The following is a 27,377-nucleotide window of genomic DNA, read 5'->3' as shown; positions in this document are numbered from 1 at the left end:
TTTTATTTATTTATTTTTTTTTTTATTTTTGGGACAGAGAGAGACAGAGCATGAACGGGGGAGGGGCAGAGAGAGAGGGAGACACAGAGTCGGAAACAGGCTCCAGGCTCCGAGCCATCAGCCCAGAGCCTGACGCGGGGCTCGAACTCACGGACCGCGAGATCGTGACCTGGCTGAAGTCGGACGCTTAACCGACTGCGCCACCCAGGCGCCCCCTACGCAGCCTCTTTCAATGGTAGCCCCAGTCTAGGTACAGACGCAGGACCAGAACTGGGACTCTCTTTGTTCTGCTAGAACCTGGGTATATCTCTTAAGCTTTACGTACTTGTTTTTACATCAAGAAGAAGATTCTCCTGCCTACCCCCCTTCAGCAAACCTCCTCTGGAGAAGGAGGTGAAAAGCACAAATACAGATGAATCATGGAGGTTGTCATGGGAAATGTACAGAAATCCAACCATCATATTTTTCTTCTAAGAGGTCACAGTTTGTTTGTTTTATCTGTTCTTTGGGTTTTGGGTTTGTTTTTTTTTACATGAATCCACTGACAACTATTAAGAACCTAAGAGGGACAGGGGTTGATTAGCTGACTGGGTGATTTTTCCGGAATTTGCTCCCTAAAAGTGGATCAATTCTTTTGAAGTGTTGGCCTGTTTAGGCCTTTAGAGGCCTTTAGTTCCCTGAAGTGTTTTTACTAAGTGGGAATATCTAGGATCTCAAGGCATTAAAATGCAGCTTTCCCAAAGGGCCCAATTTATTCTCAGGGTTTACTCAGAGCTTCCAGAACAAATGGGCTCACCATATTGTAACCTCATTAGGAAGAGCATCACAGCCTTGCAGACCTTCAGCTGGAGTCATAACCACAGCCACCATGTGTCAAAAGATGGGGTGGGGGGGTGGAAACTAACTAAGAATAATTTGTTTTAGGTTTTCTAGACCCAGCCAGTAACATTTTATCTATGGCTGGCCATGTATATGTCATCCATAATTAAGAACAAGATCTTAAGTTCTCCAAAGCACTGCATGAAAGAAAGCCACACGTTTACCTCTAACAAACACGTAAATGGAACTGCTTAAGCCGCCTCCGTTGGTGCACGTGTAATTGCCTGTGTTGGTGGCCTCTGCTTTCTCCGTGATCCATTCATTGTGTGTGATCTCACTCGACTGGCCTAGGGTCTCAAAAGTCCATTTGACAAATCCTGGATCGGTGCACAACAGCCTAATCTCGTCGCCAACACTGACTATTAACTCTGATGTTGCTGGATGGATGGATGGTAGAGACCGTTCCCCTGGACTCACAGATGGTTGAGAAGAGCCTGCCAAGAAAAGTCAGAATCGTGTTGAGTATGATCTTTTTCCTTGGCGAAATAAAGCATTTCTTCCAATATTGATTTCCATCTTCTGTGTGCTCTACAATAAAAATAGGACAGAGCTGCCCGGCTATTTATAGTTAGAAAGAGTTCTGTTTAAAGTTTAAGTTCATCTACTGAATTATTTTCTGCAACTCTCAACTAATCCTGAGGGTCGCACTTGGTATGCAACCAACTCACTGGATGCCATGGCCTTCTCTGGGCTAAACACCCCAGCTGGGTCAAGTTTCCACTCTGAATAGGGGCCATCGCCGTGGTACTGACTTACTGACACCCAGCCTAGAAACAACAAAAACAAAACCTCGCACTATAAAAACACACACACAAAAACTCCTGACCTGTTACTCTTGTGGCAAAACGTACATGATCATGACACAGCTTGGCTGTGAACTGTTATTTGTATGCAGTGCTCCTTACATGGTGATGTTCATCAAAAGGAGAACTATTTATGAGTTCCAAGCCATAGGGCAGAAAATGAAAATCCCATTTGAAAGATCAGACCATGAGAGGTTTCACGACATTTGTCGGGTTGCAGCCTAATCAAACTAATGCCTAGACAGGCGTCCTAGTTTAAAGGTGCAAACTTTAGACTCTGAATATGAAACTTGAACCTTAGAAAATTCGCAGCAGTCAACTCATTCATCCATCTGTCGCATAAATGCATGAATTACGATCTGCAAAAGCTTTGGGCATAAATGCATTAATTGTGATCTGCAGAAGTCCACATGAAGTGCAACACGTGGTTCTTACACACACTCCAGAGTTTACAGAACACACTGCTTCCATGTCAGAATAAGTGAAACATAGCTCCGAGTTTTAGCTTTAAGCTGAAGAAGTAGGAGGTGGGCTAGGCCAGAAAAGGCCAAAGACGAGACACGTGCCATGGACATATACCACAGAGACCACGCGCAGAGGCACCATACGGTTTTCAGTAGAAAGGTGACATGCATAGTAAGATACTAGAGATCAATTGGAGTCAAGGAAATCAGTGAAAAGCTATGGTTCTCAGGTAGGCAGAAGCGATAAGACTTACAGTAAGGATTTGAGACTAAGGATGCCACGTAACCGCCAGAGGAAAAACACATCAATGGTTATAGTGCCATGAAAGCTGCAAAGATGGACTCACCTACAGCCTGGGTGAGGGAGATGGAAGAAAGAGTCCCTGGACGAGGTGGGCTAGAGCATCAAGGGAACAGAACTCCCTGGGGTGCTTCCAATCACTTCTGCAAGGTCATGGGCAAAATGGGATGCCTATCCCACACCAGGAAACTCTCTACACATTTGGCATGATCGGGGGTAAGGGGATGGGGACAGAATCATAAAGGGATGGGGACAGGAGGGGCGAGAGCCCTGCAATAACATGTGGGGTTAAAAGACAGGATCAGACAGTCAAGGGTAAGAGATTGTGGAAAAAAGAGGAACACACAGTACGAATCTTGGAGAGCCCTCCCAGCTAAGATTTAAAACTCAAACAAACAACAAAAACAACAAAAAGGCACAACCAGAAAGGAAGGGGAGTTGCTAAAGAGGGGAGGGAAGGCAACACATCAGACGGTTTCAAAGAAAAGGTGGTGGGTCCTAAGGCAGGTGCTGAGCAAGGTCAAGGGCATGAACAAAAGTCCCTGCCTTTGGTGGGAAAGAGATCACAGGAAATCTGAGAGTACAATTTCGGCTGAGTGGGAGTGTCTGTGTGCTCCAAGGTGAAAGTCTAAGTGTAGACCTCTTGCTGAGGAGCTACAGCAAGAGAAGGCAGAGAAATAGATCTGTAGTCAAACGAGGCTAAAAGTTACAGAAGGGATCCCTTAACATGTGAGCATAGAAGGAAGAGAGTCTGTGGAGAGGCACGGACCAAAGATGCTCCGAAGAAGCACTCAAACTGTCTGCTGCAGGTGCGCATAGATGACCAGTCTCGATTCCAATTTGTCATCCAGACAAACGATCTCATCCGGGCACCTTTCAACCATGGCTTCAATTGCAGCTCCACGGGATCATGCCAAGTACACCCCAGATTAAAGACACTCAGCAACTTGGATTCGCAGACGGTAATAACAAGGTCAATTATAATCATCAAATGTTATTAAGCACCAACAACATAAGAAGTGCTATAGGCCAAGACCACCTATACCTGCTGGGCTCAGCATCTAGATGGAGGAGACGGGATATAAAAACAAAGTGCTTGGGATTATTTTTAAAGTTATACAGCACGCTAAATAATGAAAATGGGCACGACAATAAATGAAGACACTATCACTTCAGTTATTTATCCCCTGGCGAAAAGGGAGTAGTTCCAAGTAAATAGCAGTGACGTGGACAGTAAATTTAATCCAAAAATTCTTAAGGAATTTGTATTGCCCTATATTTCGATCAATTCAGTTTTCTCGGGAGTGGATCTTAAGGGTATATGTAGATATTACAATCCAGTTGAATAAATATTGCTGACTTCCAGAGACCTACCATGCCAATGTATGCTAAGCCTCACTGTGTGACCTAAGGCAGGCCACTCAACTTCTCTGTGCCCAAGTTTCCACATCTGGAAAACGATAAAAAAAAAAAAAAATACCCTCATCTCAGAATTCTTTTTTTTTTTTTTAATTTTTAACGTTTATTTATTTTTGAGACAGAGAGAGACAAAGCATGAACGGGGGAGGGTCAGAGAGAGAGGGAGACACAGAATCTGAAACAGGCTCCAGGCTCTGAGCAGTCAGCCCAGAGCCCGACGTGGGGATCAAACTCACAGACGGTGAGATCGTGACCTGAGCCGAAGTCGGACGCTTAACCGACTGAGCCACCCAGGCGCCCCAGAATTCTTATGGGAATCAAATGCGGCAAATACATGTAAGGAGCTTAACACAGGACTGGGCACCTTTAATAAACATTGGCTATTACAGCAAAGCCATAAAGTATACTTGGTAAGACCTTGGACTGAAAACAGTCTAAATGTCCATCCTGGCTCTGCCATTAGTCAGTGTGTGATCCTTAGGCCGGTTCCTCATCAACTAGGTCTCAGTTTGCTCATTTGCAAAGGAGGGACAGTAACAGAACCTATTTCATAAGGCCGTTATATAAAGCCCTCAGAACCATCTGGGGGCACCTAGACAATACGACTAAATATTGGACACGATTATTCTAAAAACAGAACCTCTTATCACTCCTCCAATCGGTCCTGACTTATTCACTTTCTATGAATGTAAACGGTTCCGTCATTTCCCAAACAGGTTCCTGCCTGACTTCTGCCTCCTTGGCAGCAAATCCTAGCAATCTTTCTGCCACTCCTCCTTGTCTGTCTTTCCATGCCTGCTGTCCCGCGCCCAGACTGGCCACTTATTATCTCACAGAGAGACGGCCTCCTCTCCTAAAAGATCTCCATGGCTCCGGCCACCCCACTCACAGCTCCTCAAACCTCATAACCCTGAGATCTATCACCCTAAAGCACCACCTCTCAACAACCCCACTCCCAGCCTCAAAAACCCTAACAGAGGCTGCAGCAGCTAACTCTGACATCATGTATGGTTTGCCAAGCACTTTTCATGGGACTAATTTATAGCTGCTTCCTCTGGACCTTTACCTGCCTCTCCAATAAGACAGATCCTTAGGCTGGCTGGCTAAGGAGCCCGTAAACCGCTCTATTCCTTGCTCGGCCCATCTTTCCGCCCATGTCCCCAGGACACACCAACTCCACAATTCACCTTCATGCCACGTGGAAAGCCCTGTTTTCATGGGTGTTAGTCCCTCACCATGATCACCTGTCCTCACTAAATCCGTCCAACATGTCCAGCCCCATCACCCATTTGGTTTGTACTGATGCTTACACGTGGTCCACGTCTACGTCTTACCTCCTCCTAATCCTAAATTGTGTTTTTCCCCTGGCACAGTCATGAAAACATTCCCTTCGATCCCTGAACATGTGAAAGATCGGAGGAAGGACAGGTTCCTAAACACCCAGCCCCTGTAACAGGTGTCAACAGCCCACCAATCTATCCCCAAAAGAGGACAGATGTCATTTCTGTGGCTCCCCATAAGGGAGTGGCTCCACTCATCCATTAAACTGCTACAGATACCTCCAAGAAAGAAGCCTCCAAATTTGAGATCACGGGTGTAGGCTTTCCTTCTAGAGATTTAAAAAACAAATTTTAAAATAATTACCACCAGAAGCATTAAGGATTTTATTTTCAAAATACATTATTTGTAAGTTCAACCCTCTAACTCACCCTGTAAAAGGAAAATAGAGCTTATATTACAGTGGGACTCTGTGTATTACTTATTCTCTTTTTTCCAAACTATCTTGAATGTTATTATAATGTTCTCACAATAGAAGAAAACCAGAGATACATGTTAAAGGTATGCAAGGGGCACCTGACAAGTTGGAAGAACATGGGTCTGTTGATCCCAGGGCTATGAGTTCGAGCCCCATGTTGGGTGTAGAGATTACTAAAAAAATAATAAACTTCAAAAAAAAGTGTATACACACACATCTACCTGCCTTTATTATATTTTAAATTTAAGACCAATAAGGTATTCCAACTGAGCTTTGAAATTGTTCTGAAATAACACATTATTGAAAGTGTTTGGCACATAGCAAGTTCTCAACAAATGTTTGTTGAATTGGGTTTTATCTACATCAGGACTCTTTGCATTAGAAAATGTGCTTCCTTAATTGTGTTTGGCTAAGGCTAGTTTATGAGTTGTTTTCTATTCCCTGAACACATATTAATTAATGAGCCAAAAAAAAGAAATGCCAAATCCTACCATTGTGGGGACCAACTACTAGAGGGACTGATGGCTCTGGGCCATCATAGTCAATAATGTTACAAGACTTTAACAATATCAAGATAAATGCCAGAAAAAAAAAAAAAAAGATAAATGGCAACATACCTTCAATAACCTCTTTCACTAGTGTAAAATTCAACCATACCCAAAAGAATTGAAAGCAGGGATACAAACAGATACTTGCAAACACATGTTCACAGCAGCATTACTTACGACAGCCAAGACGTAGAAACAACCCAAGTGTCCATCAACAGATAGACAAAATATAGTATGTGCATACAAGGGACTATTATTCAGCCATGAAAAGGAAATTCTGACACCTGTTACCACATCGATGAACTTCACAAACATCATGCTATGTGAGACAAGCCAGAAACAAAAGGATAAATGTTGTATGATTCCATTACATGACGTACCTACAGTAGGCAAATTCAGAGACAGAAAGGACAATAGAGACTACCAAGGTCCGGGGGATGGGGAATGGAGCGTTAATGGGTTTAATGGGTACAGAATTTCCATTTGGAATGATAAAAAAAGAAAAAAAAAGTTCTGGAAACGGACAGTGGTGATGGTTGCACAACATTGTGAATGTGAACGGCACTGAATTGGACGCTTAAAAAAAAATGGTACATTTTATATCATGTGTATTTTACCACAATAAGAAAAATGTCTAAAATTAAAAAAAAAAAACAAGAAAACAAAAAAAACAATTCTTTAAAGGCCCTGGCTGGTGAAGCCTCAAACCTTCTCAGCTACCCTGGATCTTTCTTAGCTGACCACTGGTATCAGCCTCTGTGAGCCCCCCGACTTTGTTTTAAATCATATTATTAAAAAAAATAATTAATTGTCGTCATTATTTTTACTTGTTCCACACAGTTGTGCCTGAGGGTCCGAATAGCATCTTGACTACGATCTCTCTACGACCTTACACAAAGCAGGCATTCATAAAAGGTCTTTTAACCTTCTGGGTTGAATAGGCTGTATGTTTTAAATGATGCGGACTCCTGGGGCGCCTGGGTGGTGCAGTCGGTTAAGCATCCGACTCCTGATCTCGGCTCAGGTCATGATCTCATAGCTTGTGAGTTCGAGCCCCGCGTGGGGCTCTGTGCTGACAGCTCAGTCTGGAGCCTGCTTTGGATTCTGTGTCTTCCTCTCTCTGCTCCTCCCCTACTCACACTCTGTCTCTTTCTCAAAAATAAACATTAAAAAAAATAAAAAATAAAAAAACCATGTGGACTCCTACCCAGGAGACTCTGAGCACTCAAGACCATTAGGTTCTTTTCTGCACCTCTGCTCTCCTACTCACACTATCAGAGTCACTTGGTCTACTTCTCAAACCTGTTTACGGAAGTTAGACTTGTGGTGTATTATATATATAAATTAAGTGCATGTTATGAAAATTGAAATGTATGTGGAGGCGGGTGCAGGGGGGAAGGGCTGTTGATTCTCTGATAACTAAGAAACACTCTAAAGGCGGCTCAACTAAAGGGAGTGTCAAATTCAATGTGGCTAAAATAGGAGACGATTGGAGGAGGGCCTCCAAGTCACAAACAGGGTTGGCGGGGGGGGGGGGATCTGCATCCTAACAGTTTCAAGAGCATTACATTTAAGGAAACTGAAGTTAGAAACCGCAGACCTTGCTTGCATCTTGGGTGTGGTGTATGCGGAGAACTCCCGCCAGTCATCCCGAACTCAAAGTCAACCAAAACTCAAAGACAAGGTTCTGCTTCTCCACCAAAAAGAATGTGGTCGCCCATCTTTCTTTCTTAAGTGAAAAGAAAATATTCAAGGTATACCTGAATTAAAAGACTAATTGAGGGTGCCTGGGTGGCTCAGGTCATGATCTCACAGTTTGTGAGTTCGAATCCCACATCGGTGAGCTTGAGCCCCGCTTTGGGTACAACACGAGCCCTGCTTTGGGTAAAACATGAGCCCCGGGTGAGCTTCTCTTCTCTTTTCTTCTCTTCTCTCTCTGCCCCTCGCTCACTTGCGCCCCCCTCTCTCAAAAAAAATAATAATAAACTAAAACAAAATACTAATTGAGAGTCCAGGTTGCACTTCTACTAGAGAAGGTTCTCAATGATCAGTGTAAGTGAGAGCCACTTGCTTGAGCACAAGGTTCTCCCCAGGCCCGCCAGCAGTGGCTGGACCCCTCCCACCATTGCTACAAACCTATTCTCAAAGATCCTCCTGAGGGCTTTGCACCCTTCACAGATGTCTAAGCTGCAAAGCCTGGATTTACAGCTGGGGTTAAAAGTAAGGAAGTCATTTCAAAACCTTTTCTTTGGACACAAATATAAGGAACCAGGTAAAATAACGGCAGGAGGAAAACCCACGTAGAGAGGCCTATTCTAGTTTTGAGGAAGTGGGGCAGGAGGAGTCACTACTAAGGCAAAGCTCAAAGCCCCATTGTAGTCTAACTACTCATTAGTTCAAGTACTATTTAACCACAGTTTGTAATAAAAAAAAAAAGGGGGGGGGGGCTAATGATTTGTATATCCTACTCTTTCTGACATACTTTTCTATCCCCCCAGGAATAAACTGGATGAAAACCAAGTTGGAAGGATCCTAGTAATTGCCCGCAACACCCATGAGGCTTTAAAAACAAGTAGATGATACTGGAAATAGAATAAAGCAGGAGGGAGGGGGAGCATGAGCTCAGTGAAAACCAAACAAACCTTATAAAAATGCTCTGGCCCAGTGGCAGGGAGACTGTAAATCCATCCTGGATCACCCAGAGTGAAGGAAGCCATGCCACGGGGGATCCCAGCATGGCCCCCACTCTACTGTTGGGTTCAAGCTACCATATGTACCCAAGTCTTTTGCTTCAACACTGCATAACTATTACAATGGTAGCGAAGTAGATGCTGATGGAGACCTCAGGGACAAACCCAACACAAATGAAATAAAAATACTTAAGGGTGGTAAACATGTCCCAGGACTCCAAGGGAGCAGCTACTGTTCTCCCCAAAAGCACCATGAAAAAAGTTCCAGAGGAAGGGGCCGTGAGGGCGGAGCCAGTAAGACCTTGTCCATTGGCACGTGTCGCTGTTTATATGTGTGTTCAAGGAAAGGCAAGGCAAAGTTCTCAGAGTATGAAGGTGTGTGTGGTAGTCAGGAAAAGCTCATCCTACAAGGACCTCGCCCCTACCTTACTCCCACATAAGCTCTCAGAACCCAAAGCAAAGTCTGTATCTCTCTCTGTGCTCAAAGCCTCACAGAGCACCAGGAATACAGAAGGTGACAAAAAATGCACGGTGAAGGGATCACTACATGTATTAAATGTGGAGGTGCCGGACAGGGAAGGTAATTGGGGACATCATCCTACACAGCAGCGTGTCTCTGATCTAGAGTGCTTTTTAACCAGTCTTCCTGCAGGTCAATTTCTTTCAGTGACGGATAATTTTATACATTCTTTTATATGACAGATCATGAAATAGAAAGTAAAATAAATTCACTTTTCAGGTGGAAAATCACGAGCCTTCAAAGAAACCAAACCACCTTACAACGACATACTCCCAAACATACCATCCAAATCCCTACTGCCCCCAACCTTCAACGGCACCTCCATGGACAAGTTGGAGAACGGTCCTAATGGATCACATGATGCCAGATTCACAACTCTGCTATTTCCAAAGCACTTTCTGGGTAAGAGAGAGTTCAGCTGTATCTTTCACCTTGTAATTCCGAGATTAAAGCACTTACCGGGATAGAGCTCATTATTAAAATCTACTCAGGTTAGACACAAGATAAATAACAAGTAATTGACACAATCTCACTGTCTTAGGTCTTCCACGGCGATATTCCTGTGGCCGTGGCCTCAAAACCAATCCCTTGGCACAGTGCACATTTGTACTTAGTTCTTAAAAATGACAGAAATTCTCTATCTGCACGCCCAGCCTTGGTACTACATCAGGCACAGGATTTGCAGTGATTATACAAAATTTGTTTCCGTATTTGAGACAGTTTACGGTTTCCAGCCATAGCAATACACCATTGTAAAACGATTAGCCGTTTGAAAGTCGGTTTAAAATCGTAAAAAGCAGACTTCACTGCGGCATAGTTTTTGAAAACAGCAGCTCCTTAAGTATATTGCAACGTTGGTCTAAAGATTATGAACTAATTGACAGAAGGGAACTAATGGGCAGAAAAACAAAAGCCGGAGCCTTAGTCATCAGTGGCAGCGAGGGACGGGAACAAAGCAGGCACTTCTGAAAGGGTCTTCATTGATGAAATGGTACTAGAGCTCCTACTATTTGTCCTGGGTGGGGCTGGGGCCCAGGAGAATACAGAGCCTTAGAATGAAGCCAGCAGAGCAAGAAGGGAAACGGGGCGGGGCAAGAAGAGGATTCCCAAAGCACAGAATAAAGAATGTGACCTGGCTAAGCCCCGGGGTAGAGGGGAAAGGTCTATTAGGAGCGGGGAACACAAGAGCAAATACGGCAGACCTAGGAAGGTGTATGCAACATCAGGGTGTGAGGCCATAGGTCCTGGGGGCAGGATCATCACAGGGCCCCCTTTGGGATCATCACAGGCCCCCTTCGTCACAGGAAGGGGGTGAGCCCAGCCTGATGGGGAGCGACTGATGTGTGCTGGTCAGACCTCAGAGGGAGCAGTGAAGGATAGTATTGATGGGTGACTAAAGGTCCTGGGGTGGGCTGCATCTGAGCAGCGAAAAAGCGAGAAGAAGAAGACAGGACACCTGTGTTTGGCCTAGGTGATGGGGAGATGTGGTGCTGACAGCCTGGAGGAGGAAGAAGATTTAGAAGTATTTGGACCAGTGGGTGGCACTGGAATGTCCGGGAACTTTGCCGGGGGGGGGGGGGCTGTGTCAGGGCCACAAACACACTCACCAGCACACAGCAAGTGACTGGGGGAGGGGGGCTAACCAGCCGGGTCCCTAGAATCATCCAGGGAGGAAGAATACAGAGGGGCCAAAAAGGAGATGACACAAGGTGGCTAGAGTAGGGTAGAGACGGCATGGCTAGGTGGGTAAAGGAGAACCAAGAAATTGCAGATAAGGTGGTGCAGAGGACGTTCTAGATGGATGCCAGAATCTCTGAGGGCATGCAGCCGGTGGGACACCAGAAGTGGACAGAGAACGAGCCCCTCAATTATCAGCACACAAGACTGGTCACTAACAGACACATCCTAGCCTATATCACTCATTGCAACGCTGGCCACACGCCAGAATCGCCAACGTCCCAGTCCCACCCTCAGCCAATTTGCACCAGAATCTCCAATGGTCGTGGGTGTGGGAGAAGAGGAACCTTGACTGCACGTGCTGTTGAAAGCCGGCAACCTCAGGGCCACGGGGGGGGGGGGGGGGGGGGGGCAGGAGGACTCTTGGAGCTCGACAGCATGGGAGGCAGCAGCTCCTAGAGGGCTGAGTTAGAATGCGGGGAAGGGGAGCCACAGAGGCGGGAGAACAAAGAAGGAAAGAAAAGGAAACAGGGACAGAGAGAGGAGTGATTGGCAGAGAAGGTCAGTACAGACCTGCCGCAGGCTCCTGGGCTGTTGCTGCCTGACCTCAGGGGCTGATGAATGTGGCCATAAGGTGCAGGAGCCCATGTGGGGGTCAATGGCACCAAAGCCAAGGTGAAAACGCTTATTGTCCAGGTCCTTTTCTTTTTTTTTTTTTTAATGTTTATTGGGGGTGGGGGGTGGAGAGAGCATGAGAGGGGAAGGGGGAGGGAGGGAGAGAGAGAGAGAGAGAGAGAGAGAGAGAGAGAATGAATATGAATCTCAAGCAGGCTCCGTGCTGTCAGCACAGAGCCCCATGCAGGGCTCAATCCCATGAACCATGAGATCATGACCTGAGCCAAAATCAAGAGTCGGACACTTAACTGAGCCACCCAGGCGCCCCTCCAGGTCTTTTTTCTTTGGACCTGCTCTTTCCAGGAAAGGGGTACAAAGGGGCCAGTGGTACCACGTGTGGGTCCTGCCTTGTCATGGACGTCCAGGGAAGAGAGGTTCATCAGGCTCCCCAGTGCTAGAAACAGATGTCCCACCATAAACAGGGGTGCTCATCTCTCGGAAGGCAGGGCCAGGCTGCATTCCCCACCCCCCCACCCGCCCCCACCCCATTCTACCTTCTCACCCACCACCTTTCTGTGGGCTTTCAGCCTAGGTGGATTCACCTGTGGTTTGGGCCCTTCCTGCCTCTGCCACGGAGAGTGGTTTCCTCCTGGGGGCCAAGTCAGCTCCTCCATTTTCTGCCTTAACCACAGAACCAGTAAGGTGCGTGCTTGGACAAACCCAGAACTACTGAATCACCTGTGTTGATCACACCTTATCTGCAGTCCTTGCATTTCCTGCTCTCATGGCTGTTATTGGGATCCCTGGTGAAAGAATGCACATCTCGTCCTCTGTTGTAAAGCACTTCCCCAGATTCCTCAACCTGGTACAACTGGGAGCTTCTCTGCGGCTGTACCTTCAATTCCTTCATTCTACTGCTTCTTGATTCACAAGCATGCCATCTGGTGGCAGGAGAAGACCTCCCCCCCGCCCCGCCCCCCCGCCCCCCCCCACACCCCCGACCTCGAGCAAAGCAGACCCAAGATCAAGGAGGTGTTAAATATTCTGCTTTCTTCTCAGGAAACTTACAAAGAGGACCGAGCAGCAAAGATTCAAGCTTCCAATAAATGCCTTTTAAAGACAGGACATCTGTCAAAGCTTTTCTCAGGTTGGGGGGAATAAGCAAAATTATTGTTTGGTTTCTGCTAAGATAAATAATATTTATATACTTTAGATAAAATGTATAACTGCCTTTTTTTTTTTTTTTCCTCTTCAGCAGTTAGTGAAGGGTGTGAAGAAAAAAACGTAATGGTAGGGAATCCAGAAGTTCTGGATTTGAAATCTTGGGGCACCTGGGTGGCTCAGTCGGTTGAGCGTCCGACTTCAGCTCAGGTCACGATCACGCGGTCCGTGAATTCGAGCCCCGCGTCGGGCTCTGGGCTGATGGCTCAGAGCCTGGAGCCTGCTTCGGATTCTGTGTCTCCCTCTCTCTCTGCCCCTCCCCCGTTCATGCTATGTCTCTGTCTCAAAAATAAATAAACATTAAAAAAAAAATTAAAAAAAAAAAAAGAAATCTTGAGCAAGTCACTTAGGTTCTCTAGGCCTCAGTTTCCTCTTCTGAAAAATTATAAAGAGGCCATCAAAAGCTCTCGAAGTTTAGGATCCGTAATCAAGTACTTAGGCCATAAAAGGGTCAAGATCCAGTGGCTGGACATAAAAGGTACTCGACTAATTGTGGCAAGAATGAATAGCAATGATTCTCTTAAGATACAAATAATATCTAATCACTTTGTTTTAGAACTCCTGTGTGAACTGGGGGTTGATGGGGGGGGGTGGTGGGGGAGAGGGGAAAGTGGGTGATGGGCATTGAGGAGGGCACGTGTTGGGATGAGCACTGGGTGTTGTATGGAAACCACTCTGACAATAAATTATATTTAATATAAAATAAATAAATAAATAAATAAATAAATAAATAAATAAAACTCATGTGTGAACACAGAATAAGGGCCTAAATGTGGAATCTGATCCCTGGCTCTTAGCTTATAATGTGAACAGAGGTGTGGAGAGGTGAGTATCACTCAACACTGAAAGGACACTTCTCAGCTGATTATTTTGCAAGATTCCTTCTAGATTTGCATGCCTCACCAGCAGCAGAAACTTTCATGGGACTACTTAATAGATTTCCTACTCACTCGTCCCGAAGAAAAATACAACCCAATGTTTGAGGAAGCAGGACTTCCTCTTTTGATCTCAGACAAAGACACACAGGGAGAGGAAACCCTTCTCCGCCATTATGAGGTCGGTCTTTGGGGAATCAGATAAGGTCTGGATTTGACAAGCACAATATATTAGGATCCATCCCTGCAACAGAAAAGAGGAACTTTCTCATTTCCAGGGGGTTTTCCCCAGCAGCCCAGTACAGCTCCTGTTGTAAATACATAGATTTCCGTGTTTCTGAGTTCTGGAAAGCACTTAACTGAAATCTGAACCTGATAAGAAGCATTAAGGATTTGAATACAATAACCACCAGGAGACCCTCACCATCGGTGAAGTTTGGGGTGGGGGAGGAGGAGCTCTTGACTTCTTTCAACTTTAACTTCCTTAACTTAAAGAAGGATTGGGAACAAAGTGAAAAGAGCAAAAAGAGGTTGGGGAAGGTCAGCCATACTAGCCAGAGGCCGGTGTTACCCCAAGTCCTGCCAAGCACCAAGGCAGAGTGCCATGTGTGGCTCACCTTCAGGCGCATGCTCCAGAGACAGAGGTGGGATCCTTGCAAGACTTTGCAGAAGGACCTGTCGGGCATCAGCTACCCTCACATTAGTGTTGCCCTGCGCGGCTGTGGCAGTGCCTGCCGGGAAGGACCGAGGATGCACCCATGCTAACTAATCACCATCCCATTTCCTCCTCCTGGGAACTAAGAATTCCTCAAAATGCCAACTCCCAGGTTTAGGAGGGGAAATGAGGTTGGGCTCGCAGCACATGAAAACTTTAATAATAATACATGCCAACCATAAGCGCTAGTCCTACTTCCACAGCATCTAATTCTAATGACATCAAATAAAATGCCAGTAAGTGAGGGGCCAGCTTGTCCGTATTTATATATACACACAAATCTACGCCAACTGGGGCATTTCAACTTGGTTTTCATGGAGACAAAACATCCAGGACATAAAATCTACCATTTTAACCATTTTTCATTTTACACTTGATTGGCATTACAATGTTGTGCAAACGCCACCACGAGGCACCTCCAGAACTTTTTTTATCATTGGAACTTTATACTCACTGAACAGAAACTGCCCCTTCCACCGCCACTTGCCCCATAGCCCCTGGCGACCACCATTCTACTCTCTGTCTCTATGAATGGGCTATTCTAGAAACCTCATATATGTGGAACCATAAAATATCGGTCCTTTTATGTTTATATCAGCAGAATGTCTCCAAGGCTCTTCCTTCCGTGTTGTAGCATGTGTCAAAATCTCCTTTTGAAAACTGAGTAATATTCCATTGTATGCACAGAGGCCGTCTGTATATATCCATTCATCCTGACATGTGGGTTGTTTTCCTAAGGCATCTTTGAAACCTTGTCTTCAAAGGTCTTTTTTGAAAGACCGCTCGGATTTTCTAGTTCTAAAAAATGCTAGGCATTATGCTTGGCTTAAGTAGACATTTAGGCTAATTTTCACCATAATGGGTAAATCAATACATTTGACTAGTGAATAAATTTTAAATCCTGTTTTTTAAAAAAAAATTTATGTTTATTTATTCTTGAGAGAGAGAGACAGAGACAGAGTGTGAGTGAGGGAGGGGCAGAGGGAGAGGGAGACACAGAATCTGAAGTAGGCTCCAGGCTCTGAGCTGTCAACACAGAGCTGGACGTGGGGCTCGAACTCACAAACCGTGAGATCATGACCTGAGCCGAAGTCAGATGCTTAACCGACTGAGCCACCCAGGTGTCCCTGTAAATCCTGCTTTTAATGGATCTATCAGATAAGGGAAATTGTACCTTCCCATCCATCCCATACACAGAGCAGACAGAACCTTTTCTCCTTCTGTTTCCACTTTCAAAATGTCACTTTATAGCCACAGAGCTGGTTTATACCAAAGGAAGTAAAAACAAAAGTATTAATTTTTTAAAAAAGGGAATTTTATCTGAGGCAGTTACCAGAAAAAAAAGGTTACCAGCATTGATAACTGTCTTGCAAACAGACTTGAATTAGCTGCAGCTTTGGATAACAAGCAGAGGGGGAATCCCCTCTCTCCTCCTTTTACAGAATAGGTAGAAACATTCAGAAAGCTCCCTTTTATTTGCCTTTGTGTTACCTTGCCAAGAAGAGATTCCTTTTTTTTTTTTTTTTTTTTTTTAAGGTGCTAGAGAGAATCAATTTCCGGGAAGGCAGAGGAGTTGTAGGGTCTGAGTTGAATTTGAAGAGCTCAGACTAAGGTTGAGGGCAAAAGCCCAGAGTGTCCCTCTCTGGCCCAGCGTCCCACCCTAGAGGAAAGGGGAAAAGATCACACTTGGGTGGAGGGCAGAAGAAGGAATTCATTCTAGGTGGCCTCTGTGCTCTCATAAAATACAGGAGGCAGGGTCTCCTTCAGATGAGTTTGGAGGGGGAGGGAGGGGGGAAGGAGGGGAGGGGAAGGGGTGCATAGTAGCAACTTACTCTCAAACGGTTCTGAAACAATAGTATGTATATACACAACATAAAAGTGTCGAAATGTTAACAAATCAGAGAGTCTAGGTAAAGGGTATCCAGGGGCTCTTTGTACCAGTTTTGCAACTTCTGTAACTTTATTTAGCAATATTTTAAAGTCTAGAAGCAAGCTCAGAGCCTGGAAATGGTGGTGCTTCTCTGAGCCTGGGTGAGCAAGTCAAGCAACAGGAATGAAAAAAGGTGTTCGTTTCGGAGGCAGAGAACCACGGATCGCAATCCAAGCTATGTGAGACTTGGGGGAGGTTACTTGACCTTTCCAAGCCTCGGTTTTCACATCTCTAGCAGGGGGTACAATATTTCAGGATTCTTCTTTCACCTCCAAATCCTGCATGTACCTTGCCGCAGTGAATGGTCTTGCTGCTACTACCGCTACAATTACTGTGCATGATAGCAGCGAAGGAGGATAAGGGAGTAGCCAAGAAAGCATTAGAGCCACGCTGGGATCCATCCCTCCAGGATGGGCAGGAAAGCGCGTGGGGGGGGGGGGGGGGGGGGGATATGGATGGACTGCAGTTACGAGGGAAAATGGCATCTGATAAACAAAGGACACAGGCACCAAAACATAAAATTACAGCCATGTGCGCCATCCGTGGTCCTGGCCAGCTCCACAGATCATAGCTCTTCTGATTGTAGCTATTTGAGCGGGCATTTGTGTTTATGACTTTTGTTCCAAAATACATTGCGTTTATTACACTCACTTAATCTAAAAGGGGTTTACAATAAGTATGAGAGGGTATGTTGTGTCTCAAATGTAAAAAAAGGAAAGAAAGAAAAAAAAAAAAACCACAGCAATCAACTAATTTATAAATAGGCAACAGATCAGTTCTATTAAAAGATTCCCATAAGCATGTCAGCACCTTTACCCGCTACGTCTTGAAAACTGTGTCTTCACAAAACCCTGAGCCCTCATTCTCAATATCTGTAGTTTTATAAACACGTGCATGCTATTGGCAATCCTATACAGCATCAGCACAGCTCACTTAGTGTCTTATTTGAGACACATGTCCCCACCTTGAAGCTGTTGCCTCTGGGAAGTAAATGCCATGCTTTCTCCTTCTGGAACAGAAATGAAAAACTCTACTTTATCCAGGTCAAGACAAACAGGCTAAAATAAGGCAAAGGATGCCTGGGTGGCTCCGTCGGTTGAGCGTCCGACTTCAGCTCAGGTCATGATCTCGTGGTTCATGGGTTTGAACCCTGCGTCAGGCTCTGTGCTGGAGCCTGCTTCATATTATTCTGTGTCTCCCTCTGTCTCTCTCTCTCTCTCTTGCACCCTGTCTCTCTCTCAAAAATAAACATTAAAAATTAAAAAAAAAATAATAAGGCAAAGGAGGGCACCTCTGTTGTTCTATTACATGGATTTGGAAGTGGGTGGGAGACACACAGTGCCCCAGCATCAGATCCTGTAAGCAAAGCAGGCAGCCCCTCTTGGACACTCTGAGGGGAGTGGGGACAACAGCCATTTCCCTGAAAACGTCTCAGATGCCACCTTGACCACTCCAGCTGCTGGTTTCTGGCACATGTATTATGAATGTGTCCAAGAGCAGAGGACTTCTCTCCTTTTCCATATGCCTGGATAATAACTCTCAAGAACCTCTTCTCTTGGGTGTCCCCAAAACTAGACCCCCCAAATGAGAATCAGCTTATGAGATTCTGCTGCCACCGTGCAAGGGACTGGCCCTTCTGGCACTAGGATTTGATGGTGATGGCAACTGCTCCCGTGAATAAAACTTTCTGGTGACACCTCTCTCCAACTGCATACATTAACCAGCCCCATGACCCAGGGATAAAAAGGGGACGCCCCCCCCACCACCACTATTCATGCATGCATGCATGCATGCATTCATTCATTCATTCGCCTAAAAATATTTACTAAATGCTTGCTACTTCTGGGACCTTGGGCAGCAGGGAATAAGCAAGGTCTTTCCCCCTCATGGCATTTATATTTAGCTCCACCGATGAGCAATGAACCAATAATTATACAATTGTATAATTACAATGTGATGAATATGACGAAGCGCACTGTACTGTGGGAGCTGACCTGACCCACCCTGGGGGGTTGAAAAGGATTGCAAAGGAAACAAGCCGGTTGCGACCTGAAGTGCACTAGACCAGGGAGCAACATGGTCCCCTGGCAGTGGGCAGAGGGGCGGCTCCTGCAGAAGCCACAGCTCGAAGGAGCAGGACACCTGTAAGGAGTGAAGAAAGCACTACGGTGAAGCATGAGGCACTGTGTGCAAAACAGAGATCCAAAGGAGACACTGGATGCCCTGAGTGGGATCTACCTGAGTTAATCAGAGAAGAGTAAGTACTTTTCAAACACTACCTCTAGGGGCGCCTGGGTGTCTCAGTCAGTTAGTGTCTGAGGGGCTCAGGTCATGATCTCCCCATTCGGTTCGTGAGTTCGAGCCCTGCTTCGGGCTCTGTGCTGACAACTCAGAGGCCGCTTCAGATCCTCTGTCCCCTTCTCTCTCTGCCCCTGCCCCGTGTGTTCGCTCACTCATGCTCTATCTAAAATAAATAAACTTAAAAAAAAAAAAATGTTAAATACCACCTCTAAAGGGGCCTTCCTGTTCCTTCCCCCAGCACATGCACATGCTCTAAAGGCCCCTTGCAGTCTCTACTGAGGCCCCTTGCAGTCTCTACTGAGGCCCCAGCCCACGGCACTGCAATTGTCTGTTTTCCTGTCTGGACTAACCGAAATTCATATCTGTCTTTTTAAGCGCCACAGAAAGAGAAGGGAGAATTGCACCCTGGTCTGACATTCAAGGGGCCACACGAGCTTTAACTTTTCAATTATCACTGCTTGACGCTGTGACAAAGCCCGAGAACTAGACCACTGGTGTGCAAACCTCAGTTCTACCAGCGTCACCTAGAAAGCTGTGAAAATGGGCCGCGGGGCCCTGCTCTGAGTTTCCCCTTTCAGCAGGTCTGGGGCAGGGCGGGGAGTCTGCCTTTCTGAGAAGTCCCATGTGATGCCCCTGCTGTGGTCCGGGACCACACTTACAGAAGCAGTTACTCCCCAACCCCACAAGATGGTCAGCTACCAGAAGAAACTTATAGCACTCATGCAGCAGAGGAAAAAAAAAAAGAAAGAAAGAAAGAAAGAAAGAAAGAAAGAAAGAAAAGAAAAGAAAAAAAAAAAACAAAGAAAGAAAAGAAAAGAAATTTTACCAGTATTTGCATCTTGGAAGTCAAAGCAAACCTACAAAAACAGATTTTCTTGAGTGAGCAAATCTGCCTGGCTTTTACACCTAGAAATCGGCCTCGCGCTGGGTCCCCCTGACAAGCTTTGGCAGCCGCTCGGGCACAGATTTCTCGAATCCCCAAGCTTTAGAAGTGGGAAATGTTGCAGAATTCACCAGTCACAGCTACGGGACTCCAGAATAGTGACACTGGGTGGCAAATACAACTTCTGCAGCACATCAGACCTCAATCTGGTGCACTCCATCTGAGGGCCCAGAGCCCAAGCCCACAGCCCAGGCTAATCCAGTGCAGGCCTCTGAGCTCCCATTTGCAGGAGGGTGGAAAGCAGAGCAAACAGCAGTGCAGGCTTCCCCCAAGACGATCAGTGTTCTTGCACTCAGCCCTATCGCCGAACAGACATCGCTTGGTGAGGAGCTCACACACCATCCACCAATTTGCTAAACTGCTAATCGGAAAACCGCTGCAAAATTCTGCAGCCATTCTACATTTGAATAAACAAAATAAAAAATAATTAGACCAAAACAATCACATTGGTCTAAAAGCACAGTAATGGACAAAATTAGTGTATTCAAATTTGTTGCGACATTCATCAGAACACTTGCTGGTCAATTTGCTTAATGAATGTTCACTTTTCCCTTAATTTTTCTTGGGTGACATTCACTTAGAACAATACATTAGGCCTGCGATCCTTTTGCAAAAAATTCATACTGACCAGCTCTGTTTTCAAAATGATTTCCTCTCAATCTTTTTTGTAGAAAATTAGAGGAAATGTCTGAAAACGACTTTACTTTGTTTTCCAGAATTAAAAAAAAAATGTTTTAGGTTTATTTATCTTGAGAGAGACAGACAGAGTGAGCAGGGGAAGGGCAGAGAGAGAGGGAGAGGGAATCCCAAGCAAGCTCCACACTGTCAGCATGGAGCCTGATGTGGGGCTCAAACTCAAAAACCATGAGATCATGACCTGAGCTGAAACCAAGAGCTGGACGCTTAACCAACTGAGCCAACCCAGGCACCCCTGTTTTCCAGAATTTTTTTTTTTTAAGTTTCCAATACGCCCACTGAGAAAGTTTTACTTCTTCCTTATATGACTTTAGAATAATGACTCCTTTAAAAAGGTGGGTGGAGGGAGAGGCCAATTCTGAAATCATCACCTTTTAGCATATCATTTAAATCAATAGCCAATTGAAGGAAACTCACATTGGAGGAAGGATATTTAGTATTTCTGGAAATCTGAATTAATATTATGTCAAGTCCTGGTAGCATTTTTTCCAAATGACTGTAATTAGAGATATGCAAATTTTTCATGGGGGGAAAAAAGCCGACAGTGAAAAATGCACCTAATTAACTAATGATTTTATCTTTATTAGCCGATATTAAAAGTTTAAATGTGGTCTAATGCTCTTAAAACCATAAAATAGCATGATCTCCTTTAGAACTCAAGGGATATTACAGCAAACAATGGCAGAATCTGTCACTTTTTATACATTTTCCTCAGAAACAATAGCTCAGATACGAGCTTCCTGGTAGTCTGATAACTTCAACCATTACATTTTGTCATAAACAATAAGCTTAGAAAGCAAATGCTAGGTAGACCATAAAACGTTCAGTTCCAGTCTTTCGGATAGTTACAACCACTAACTTTTCTCTCTGCAACACATTTTTGGTAACTTATCTTGGAAGAAAATGATTTATAAAGTCAACTACCGATGATGTAATGTTTCAAGGCTTTGCTACTTTGGTCCCAGTTTGGTAGACGGAAAGGTTACCAAATCTCATGTTAAAAAGTCTACGGATGGGGCGCCTGGGTGGCTCAGTCGGTTAAGCGTCCAACTTTGGCTCAGGTCATGATCTCACGGTCCGTGAGTTCGAGCCCCGCATCGGACTCTGTGCTGACCACTCAGAGCCTGGAGCCTGTTTCAGATTCTGTGTCTCCCTCTCTCTCTGACCCTCCCCCGTTCATACTCTGTCTCTCTCTGTCTCAAAAATAAATAAATGTTAAAAAAAAAAAGTCTACGGAGAGGGGCGCCTGGGGGGCTCAATCAGTTAAGCATCTGACTCTGGGTTTCAGCTCAGGTCACAATTTCACGGTCTGTGAGTTCGAGCCCTGCATCAGGCTCCTTGCTGACAGCACAGAGCCTGCTTGGAATTCTCTCTCTCACCCTCTCTCTTTCTGCTCCTCCCCTGCTTGTACTATCCCTCTCTCTCTAAAAATAAATAAACTTAAAAAAAAAAAAGTCTACGGAGATTCTGGCAAAGGTGCTGCAGTGACAGCAGCATAATTACTGAATCTCCCCCACCCACACCCATACTAACCATAAAAACAGACAAACAGAGCAGAACCAGAAACCTAGGGACAGCGTCGACAACAAAACCAGGAGACAAGGTATTCCCTGTGTATGTGAAGGTGAGGACAACCAACCAACAGCTTCAAAAATTGCCATTAGATGCTCACTAGAATGTTCAGAGAGCCATTCTGAGAACACCCACACAAACTGGCAAAGGGCTTTGCGAGTTCCAATTTCACTAGTAAGTGCAGAGGGAATTGTGACCCACGTAGTGTCTGATGTCCTGGAATGTTCTGGGGTGGGGGACATCTGATTCTTATGAATTAACAAGAAAGGAGAAAGCTTCATAGAGACGAGAAACTGCTGGGGATGAATCTAAGATGAGCAAAACAGGGGCAAAGGTTGGGGTGGGCAGGTGGGAATGGGGACCAAAATTGTAAGACCTTAGACTTTAGAAAAGTAGACCACTCTTTGAAAACAGCGTAAGTGGTACTCTAGAATTGTGAAGCCAGAAATGCTACAGGAAATACAGGAAAACTCATGGTGAACAACAGAAAAGAACCACAGTGGAATTCCAAATAGTTAAAGACACAACAAGGCACAGAATGACATCCCTAGTATAGGCAATAAAAATCATGCCAGAAGGAAAGAGAACAGATGAAAACTATAACCCAGTAGTTTCAAACTAAGCTGAAATACATGAAATCAAAGAAGCTATAAAGAACCATACAAACCAGGATTTTTAAAACCCCAAAGTTACTTGATTGGAGAAAATGGAAGATTTGAAACTGGAGGTAAAGAACTAAGAAAAGAATTAGAAGTAAAAGAAAAAAAAATCAGAAATGAAGGGTAAATTTAAAAGAAAAAAAAAGCACAAGAACAAATAAAATGAATACTGCCTTAACCAGAATATGGAGAGGAACGAAATTCTTACATTTACATGAATCATGAAGACACTAAAAGGATTTAGGAGAAAGTGATTAACATAGAAGACAGGCAAAGAAGATCTAACATACACATAATGGGGGTTCCTAAAGCCAACGGAAAAGTGTAGAATAAATAGCAAAAGCTTTGCCCCAAGAAAACTTCCTTGGGTAAGTACGTATTTAAGTGGTGCACCGTGTCCCTAGAAAAATCAATGCAAAGCACCCAACACTGTAAAATACTTCTGGGCTTCAAAGAACAAAAGTAAAATACACTCCTTTGGATATCTCGGCAAACATACCAAGTGAAACACGAGCGAAAGAAAATCAGATTGTCAGCAGACTTTGACAACACTTTATGGCAAAAGACGCTACCGTAAAATATTAAAGATACTTGAGCAAAGAAAGATGAGCCAAGGATTTTATATCAGCCAACCTGACTCTGAAGTATAAAAGCGACAGACAAGCTGTTATGAACATAGAATTCAGGAAATACTTCCCAGGAGTGCTTCCTGAGGCATCTAGTGAAAGATGAGCTTCAGAAAACCAAAGTGCCAGGGAAGACAGGACATAAGGACCAGTGGCCAGGATCAAACATACATTTACCAGTAGAACAAAGAGTGGTAACAAAGGAAATAGAAGGTAGGATTGCCATGTATTATGATAAAGCAATTGCAGTACAGCTGTCAGCAAAATTAGGGGAGGGAGGACTATCTGAAAAGTAGCATATGCTTGCTGATTGTACAGATAGTAACCGGGGTGAAAGAATATTACTTCAGATGCCAAGCTAGGGGGAGAAAAGGGAGAGGAAAGAACAGGCTTCTAGATAATTTAAATGTTACTCACAGCAGGAAACCAAGAGAGAATAACCTCCACCCCACCCCATACCCGAAAGAGCAAAACAAGGGTATTATATGAAAGGTATCAGTACAGGGGTGCCTGGGTGGTTCAGTTGGTTAAGCATCCAACTTCGGCTCAGATCATGATCTCACGATTTGTGGGTTCGATATGAATATGATCAAACCTCTAAATCATAAATTTACAGGAAATACAGGGAACAGACAGCATGTTGACCACATGAGAGACTGTGAAAAATCGCATAGGGCAAGCACTCCGTTTCTTCAACAAAAATGGGGGACTAGGATCTATAATAAATAAGAAATGACTGAAAGGCCACATCAACCAACTGCAATATGTGAATCTTGTTTGGATTCTATCAAATGTTGACGTTATTTGCATAGATCTTTATATGTATTATATTTCAGTAGGGGAAATGTGAATGCTGGATCATCAACAACATCGTGGAATTATACTGACTTGGAAGGCTGTGACACTGGCATTACCATTACGTTTAGGGGAAGGGAATCTTTGTACCTTAGAACTACATGCTGAAAACATTTGTAGGCGAAATTCCGTAAGGCCTGAGATATGCTTCAAAATAACGGCAGGATGAGATGGACAGAGATAAAGCAAAAAGACTAGTTGTTGATCCAGCTGTTGAAGCTGGATGATAGGCATATGAAAGTTCATTACACTATTAGCTATGTCTCATATGTCCCCATAATTTATTTATATATATATTTTTTATTTTTTTTAATGTGTATTTATTTTTTAGAGAGAGAGAGAGAGACAGAGTGCAAGCAGGGGAGGAGCAGAGAGAGAGAGAGCGAGACACAGAATCCGAAGCAGGCTCCAGGCTCTGAGCTGTCAGCACAGAGCCTGATGTGGGGCTCGAACTCACTAACCACAAGATCATGCCCTGAGCCCAAGGTGGCTGCCCAACCGACTGAGCCACCCAGGTGCCCCATATATATACTTATTTTAAAGTTAATGTGAGGTTGGATTGTTCCATCTTAAAATGGCTACCACTGGGTTTTCAAACAATCCAAGGAATTCATCTAAGTCATAGGCCCCCTGCTTTTTTTTTTTTTTTTTTTAAACCCTTCTCTAGTTAACTGATCGCAAACTTAAACAGGGTCTATTTAAACTAGGCCCTGAAGGAGTGCCTGGGTGGCTTGGTTGGTTAAGTGTCCGACTTCGGCTCAGGTCATGATCTCATGGTCTGTGAGTTCGAGCCCCACGTCGGGCTCTGCGCTGACAGCTCAGAGCCTGGAGCCTGTTTCAGATTCTGTGTCTCCCTCTCTCTCTGCCCCCTCCCCTGTTCATGCTCTCTCTCTGTCTCAAAAATAAATAAACGCTAAAAAATAATAATATCTGTCTCAAAAATAAATAAACATTAAAAAAATAATAAATAAATAAACTAGGCCCTGAAATTCTCACCCAGAACAGTCAGTACTAACCAATGATAACTACACTGGGTAAGAAGAATTCTCTGGCTCGCAAACACTAGTCTTGTCACCCTAGAGCAAGCATATTACGGCAACTGATCTCCTAATTACTTAAGTACCCACGCTTGTATTCCTGAAGCAGGGGTGTTTCATCAAAATTGTTAGGTGACATCCTACCAAGCACCTGAGGAATCCTTATGGGCTTCTACCGAAGCTGTAGTCAGTAGGGATGCCTTCTTGCCCTTATAACTCAAGGGAGTACCACTTTCCATCGCTAGGCAGACTGTATCCTGGAGTCCTTCCTGAGGATCAACACTAACAATGCCAAAGGCAACAAGAGTCCTACCAGATGCCCAAGAATGGACAGAAGAACTTTACGGTCCTCAGTAATTCACCAGGGTCAAACCTCACCGGGACAGTGCTTGATTTGAAACCGGAGAGCTTATCATACCGTGGATCTCTGAAAGGCCACTCTCAGGCTAAGATGCAAAAAAATCAGATGAAGCCAGCGTGCTGTCCCCTCACCCAGGCCACCTACAGGAACAGGAGAGTGGGACATGACTCACAGAACACCTGTCAGTGGCTGAAAGGCACTGAGTCAGACCCAAAGTGCCATCCGTGGATCGTACTTATTATTAAACCCAAAGGCAGCCAGATTTGAACAAGAAAACGATGAAAGAATTTAAAAAGGAGGTGAGGGGCGCCTGGGCGGCTCAGTCGGTTAAGCGGCCGACTTCGGCTCAGGTCATGATCTTGCGGTCCGTGAGTTCGAGCCCCGCTTCGGGCTCTGTGCTGACAGCTCAGAGCCCGGAGCCTGTTTCAGATTCTGTGTCTCCCTCTCTCTGACCCTCCCCCGTTCATGCTCTGTCTCTCTCTGTCTCAAAAATAAATAAACGTTAAAAAAAATTTTTTTTAAAAGGAGGTGAAGAGCCTCTAATCCCCGGAGACACACTGAGGAGCACTCAGCCTGGACCCCTGAAGCATCTCTCTCAGCTGTGAAAAAGCATTCTGGTACATTCTGAGAAAAACGGTTCCAAGCCTGCAGACTGACAACGCACTTTGGCACAGGAAAGGCTCCACGATGTCCTGAAAGTGAAGACACCTGTCTGTGTTCACATGCTTTGTTCAGCCCCCTTCGGTGAGTCCTTCCAGGAACTGCTCAAGTGGCTCTGAAGTTATGGAGACTGTTCTGTTCCAGCTAAGAAAAGCTAGGACAGAAGTGAGAGCTCAGCCCTTCGGAAGGCAGGACCTGTGGCAGATGGGACTCAAGGGACTAATACCATAAAAAGCTCTCCCTGAGTCAGTCCCTCCTTCCCCATGAACTTAGTCCTCCAGACCCTCTGAGAAACCTTACCTGTCTCTGCTTCCTTCCTTCATTGACCAAAATGCGGAACCGAAAGAAATCTAAATTAATAAATCTAAATAAATCTAAATAAATCTAAATTAAGCTTTCTATGAGAGACCCCTAGACTTTTCTTTCTGGGTTCTTTGTGGGCCTGGGCTCAGGAGACCAAAAAGAATTCTCTGGAACAGGAGCCCCAACACGACAAGGATTTTTGCTCTGTGTGTTCACGGTTGGTTATACCCTCCTCTCTTCAGGAGGCAGTCATTCTGAAACTAAGGTGATCATTTTAAATAATATCCCTTGAAAATGCAGAAATGTAAATTAGGCTACACATTCAGATCTACTAAAAAATTCATAAACCCTTCTACATATGCTAGTTTATTTCAAAAAGCAGAAGGGGGGGGGGTCTTTTTTTTTTTTTTTTTTTTATGAAAGTGATGCATTTTGGTTGAACTGGGAATGTGTCTACTATTTCCCTGCAGTAAATATCCTGACAATATTATCATTAAGTAGAAAAAACATCTCGACCTCCCAATCAACCATTTTCAAGTGGCTGTTCCAGCGACATATTTTTGGATTAAGAATCCGGGTTTAGGGGCGCCTGGGTGGCTCAGTCAGTTAAGCGTCTGACTTCAGCTCAGGTCACGATCTCGCGGTCCGCGAGTTCGAGCCCCACGTCGGGCTCTGGGCTGATGGCTCAGAGCCTGGAGCCTGCTTCAGATTCTGCGTCTCCCTCTCTCTCTGCCCCTCCCCCGTTCATGCTGTGTCTCTCTCTGTCTCAAAAATAAACAAACGTTAAAAAAAAAATTAAAAAAAAAAAAGAATCCGGTTTAATTCAACAATGACAAGAAGCCTAAAGGCCAGTCCGTGTGGTCTTACCAGGCCCTTTATTAAAATGAAGATCTTCCCAAGGTATACTGACTCAACATCACCCATTAAAAAAGAAATCTGGGAAAGTCAGAA

The 27,377-nt window shown here is 44.7% G+C and overlaps 1 protein-coding gene across 1 annotated transcript in view; it reads right to left on the bottom strand.

The window, feature by feature from the left end:
• Window positions 1-27,377, bottom strand: part of KIT (KIT proto-oncogene, receptor tyrosine kinase) — an 87,218-nt gene that overhangs the window by 48,485 nt on the left and 11,356 nt on the right. The window contains exon 2 of the mRNA XM_049630475.1: window positions 1,044-1,313. Coding sequence (XP_049486432.1) covers window positions 1,044-1,313 — 270 coding nt within the window. The remainder of the gene's footprint in view (window positions 1-1,043; window positions 1,314-27,377) is intronic.

Source organism: Panthera uncia, chromosome B1, assembly GCF_023721935.1.
Source record: "Panthera uncia isolate 11264 chromosome B1, Puncia_PCG_1.0, whole genome shotgun sequence".
NCBI lineage: Eukaryota > Metazoa > Chordata > Mammalia > Carnivora > Felidae > Panthera > Panthera uncia.
This window is presented reverse-complemented; position numbering and strand designations above follow the sequence as displayed.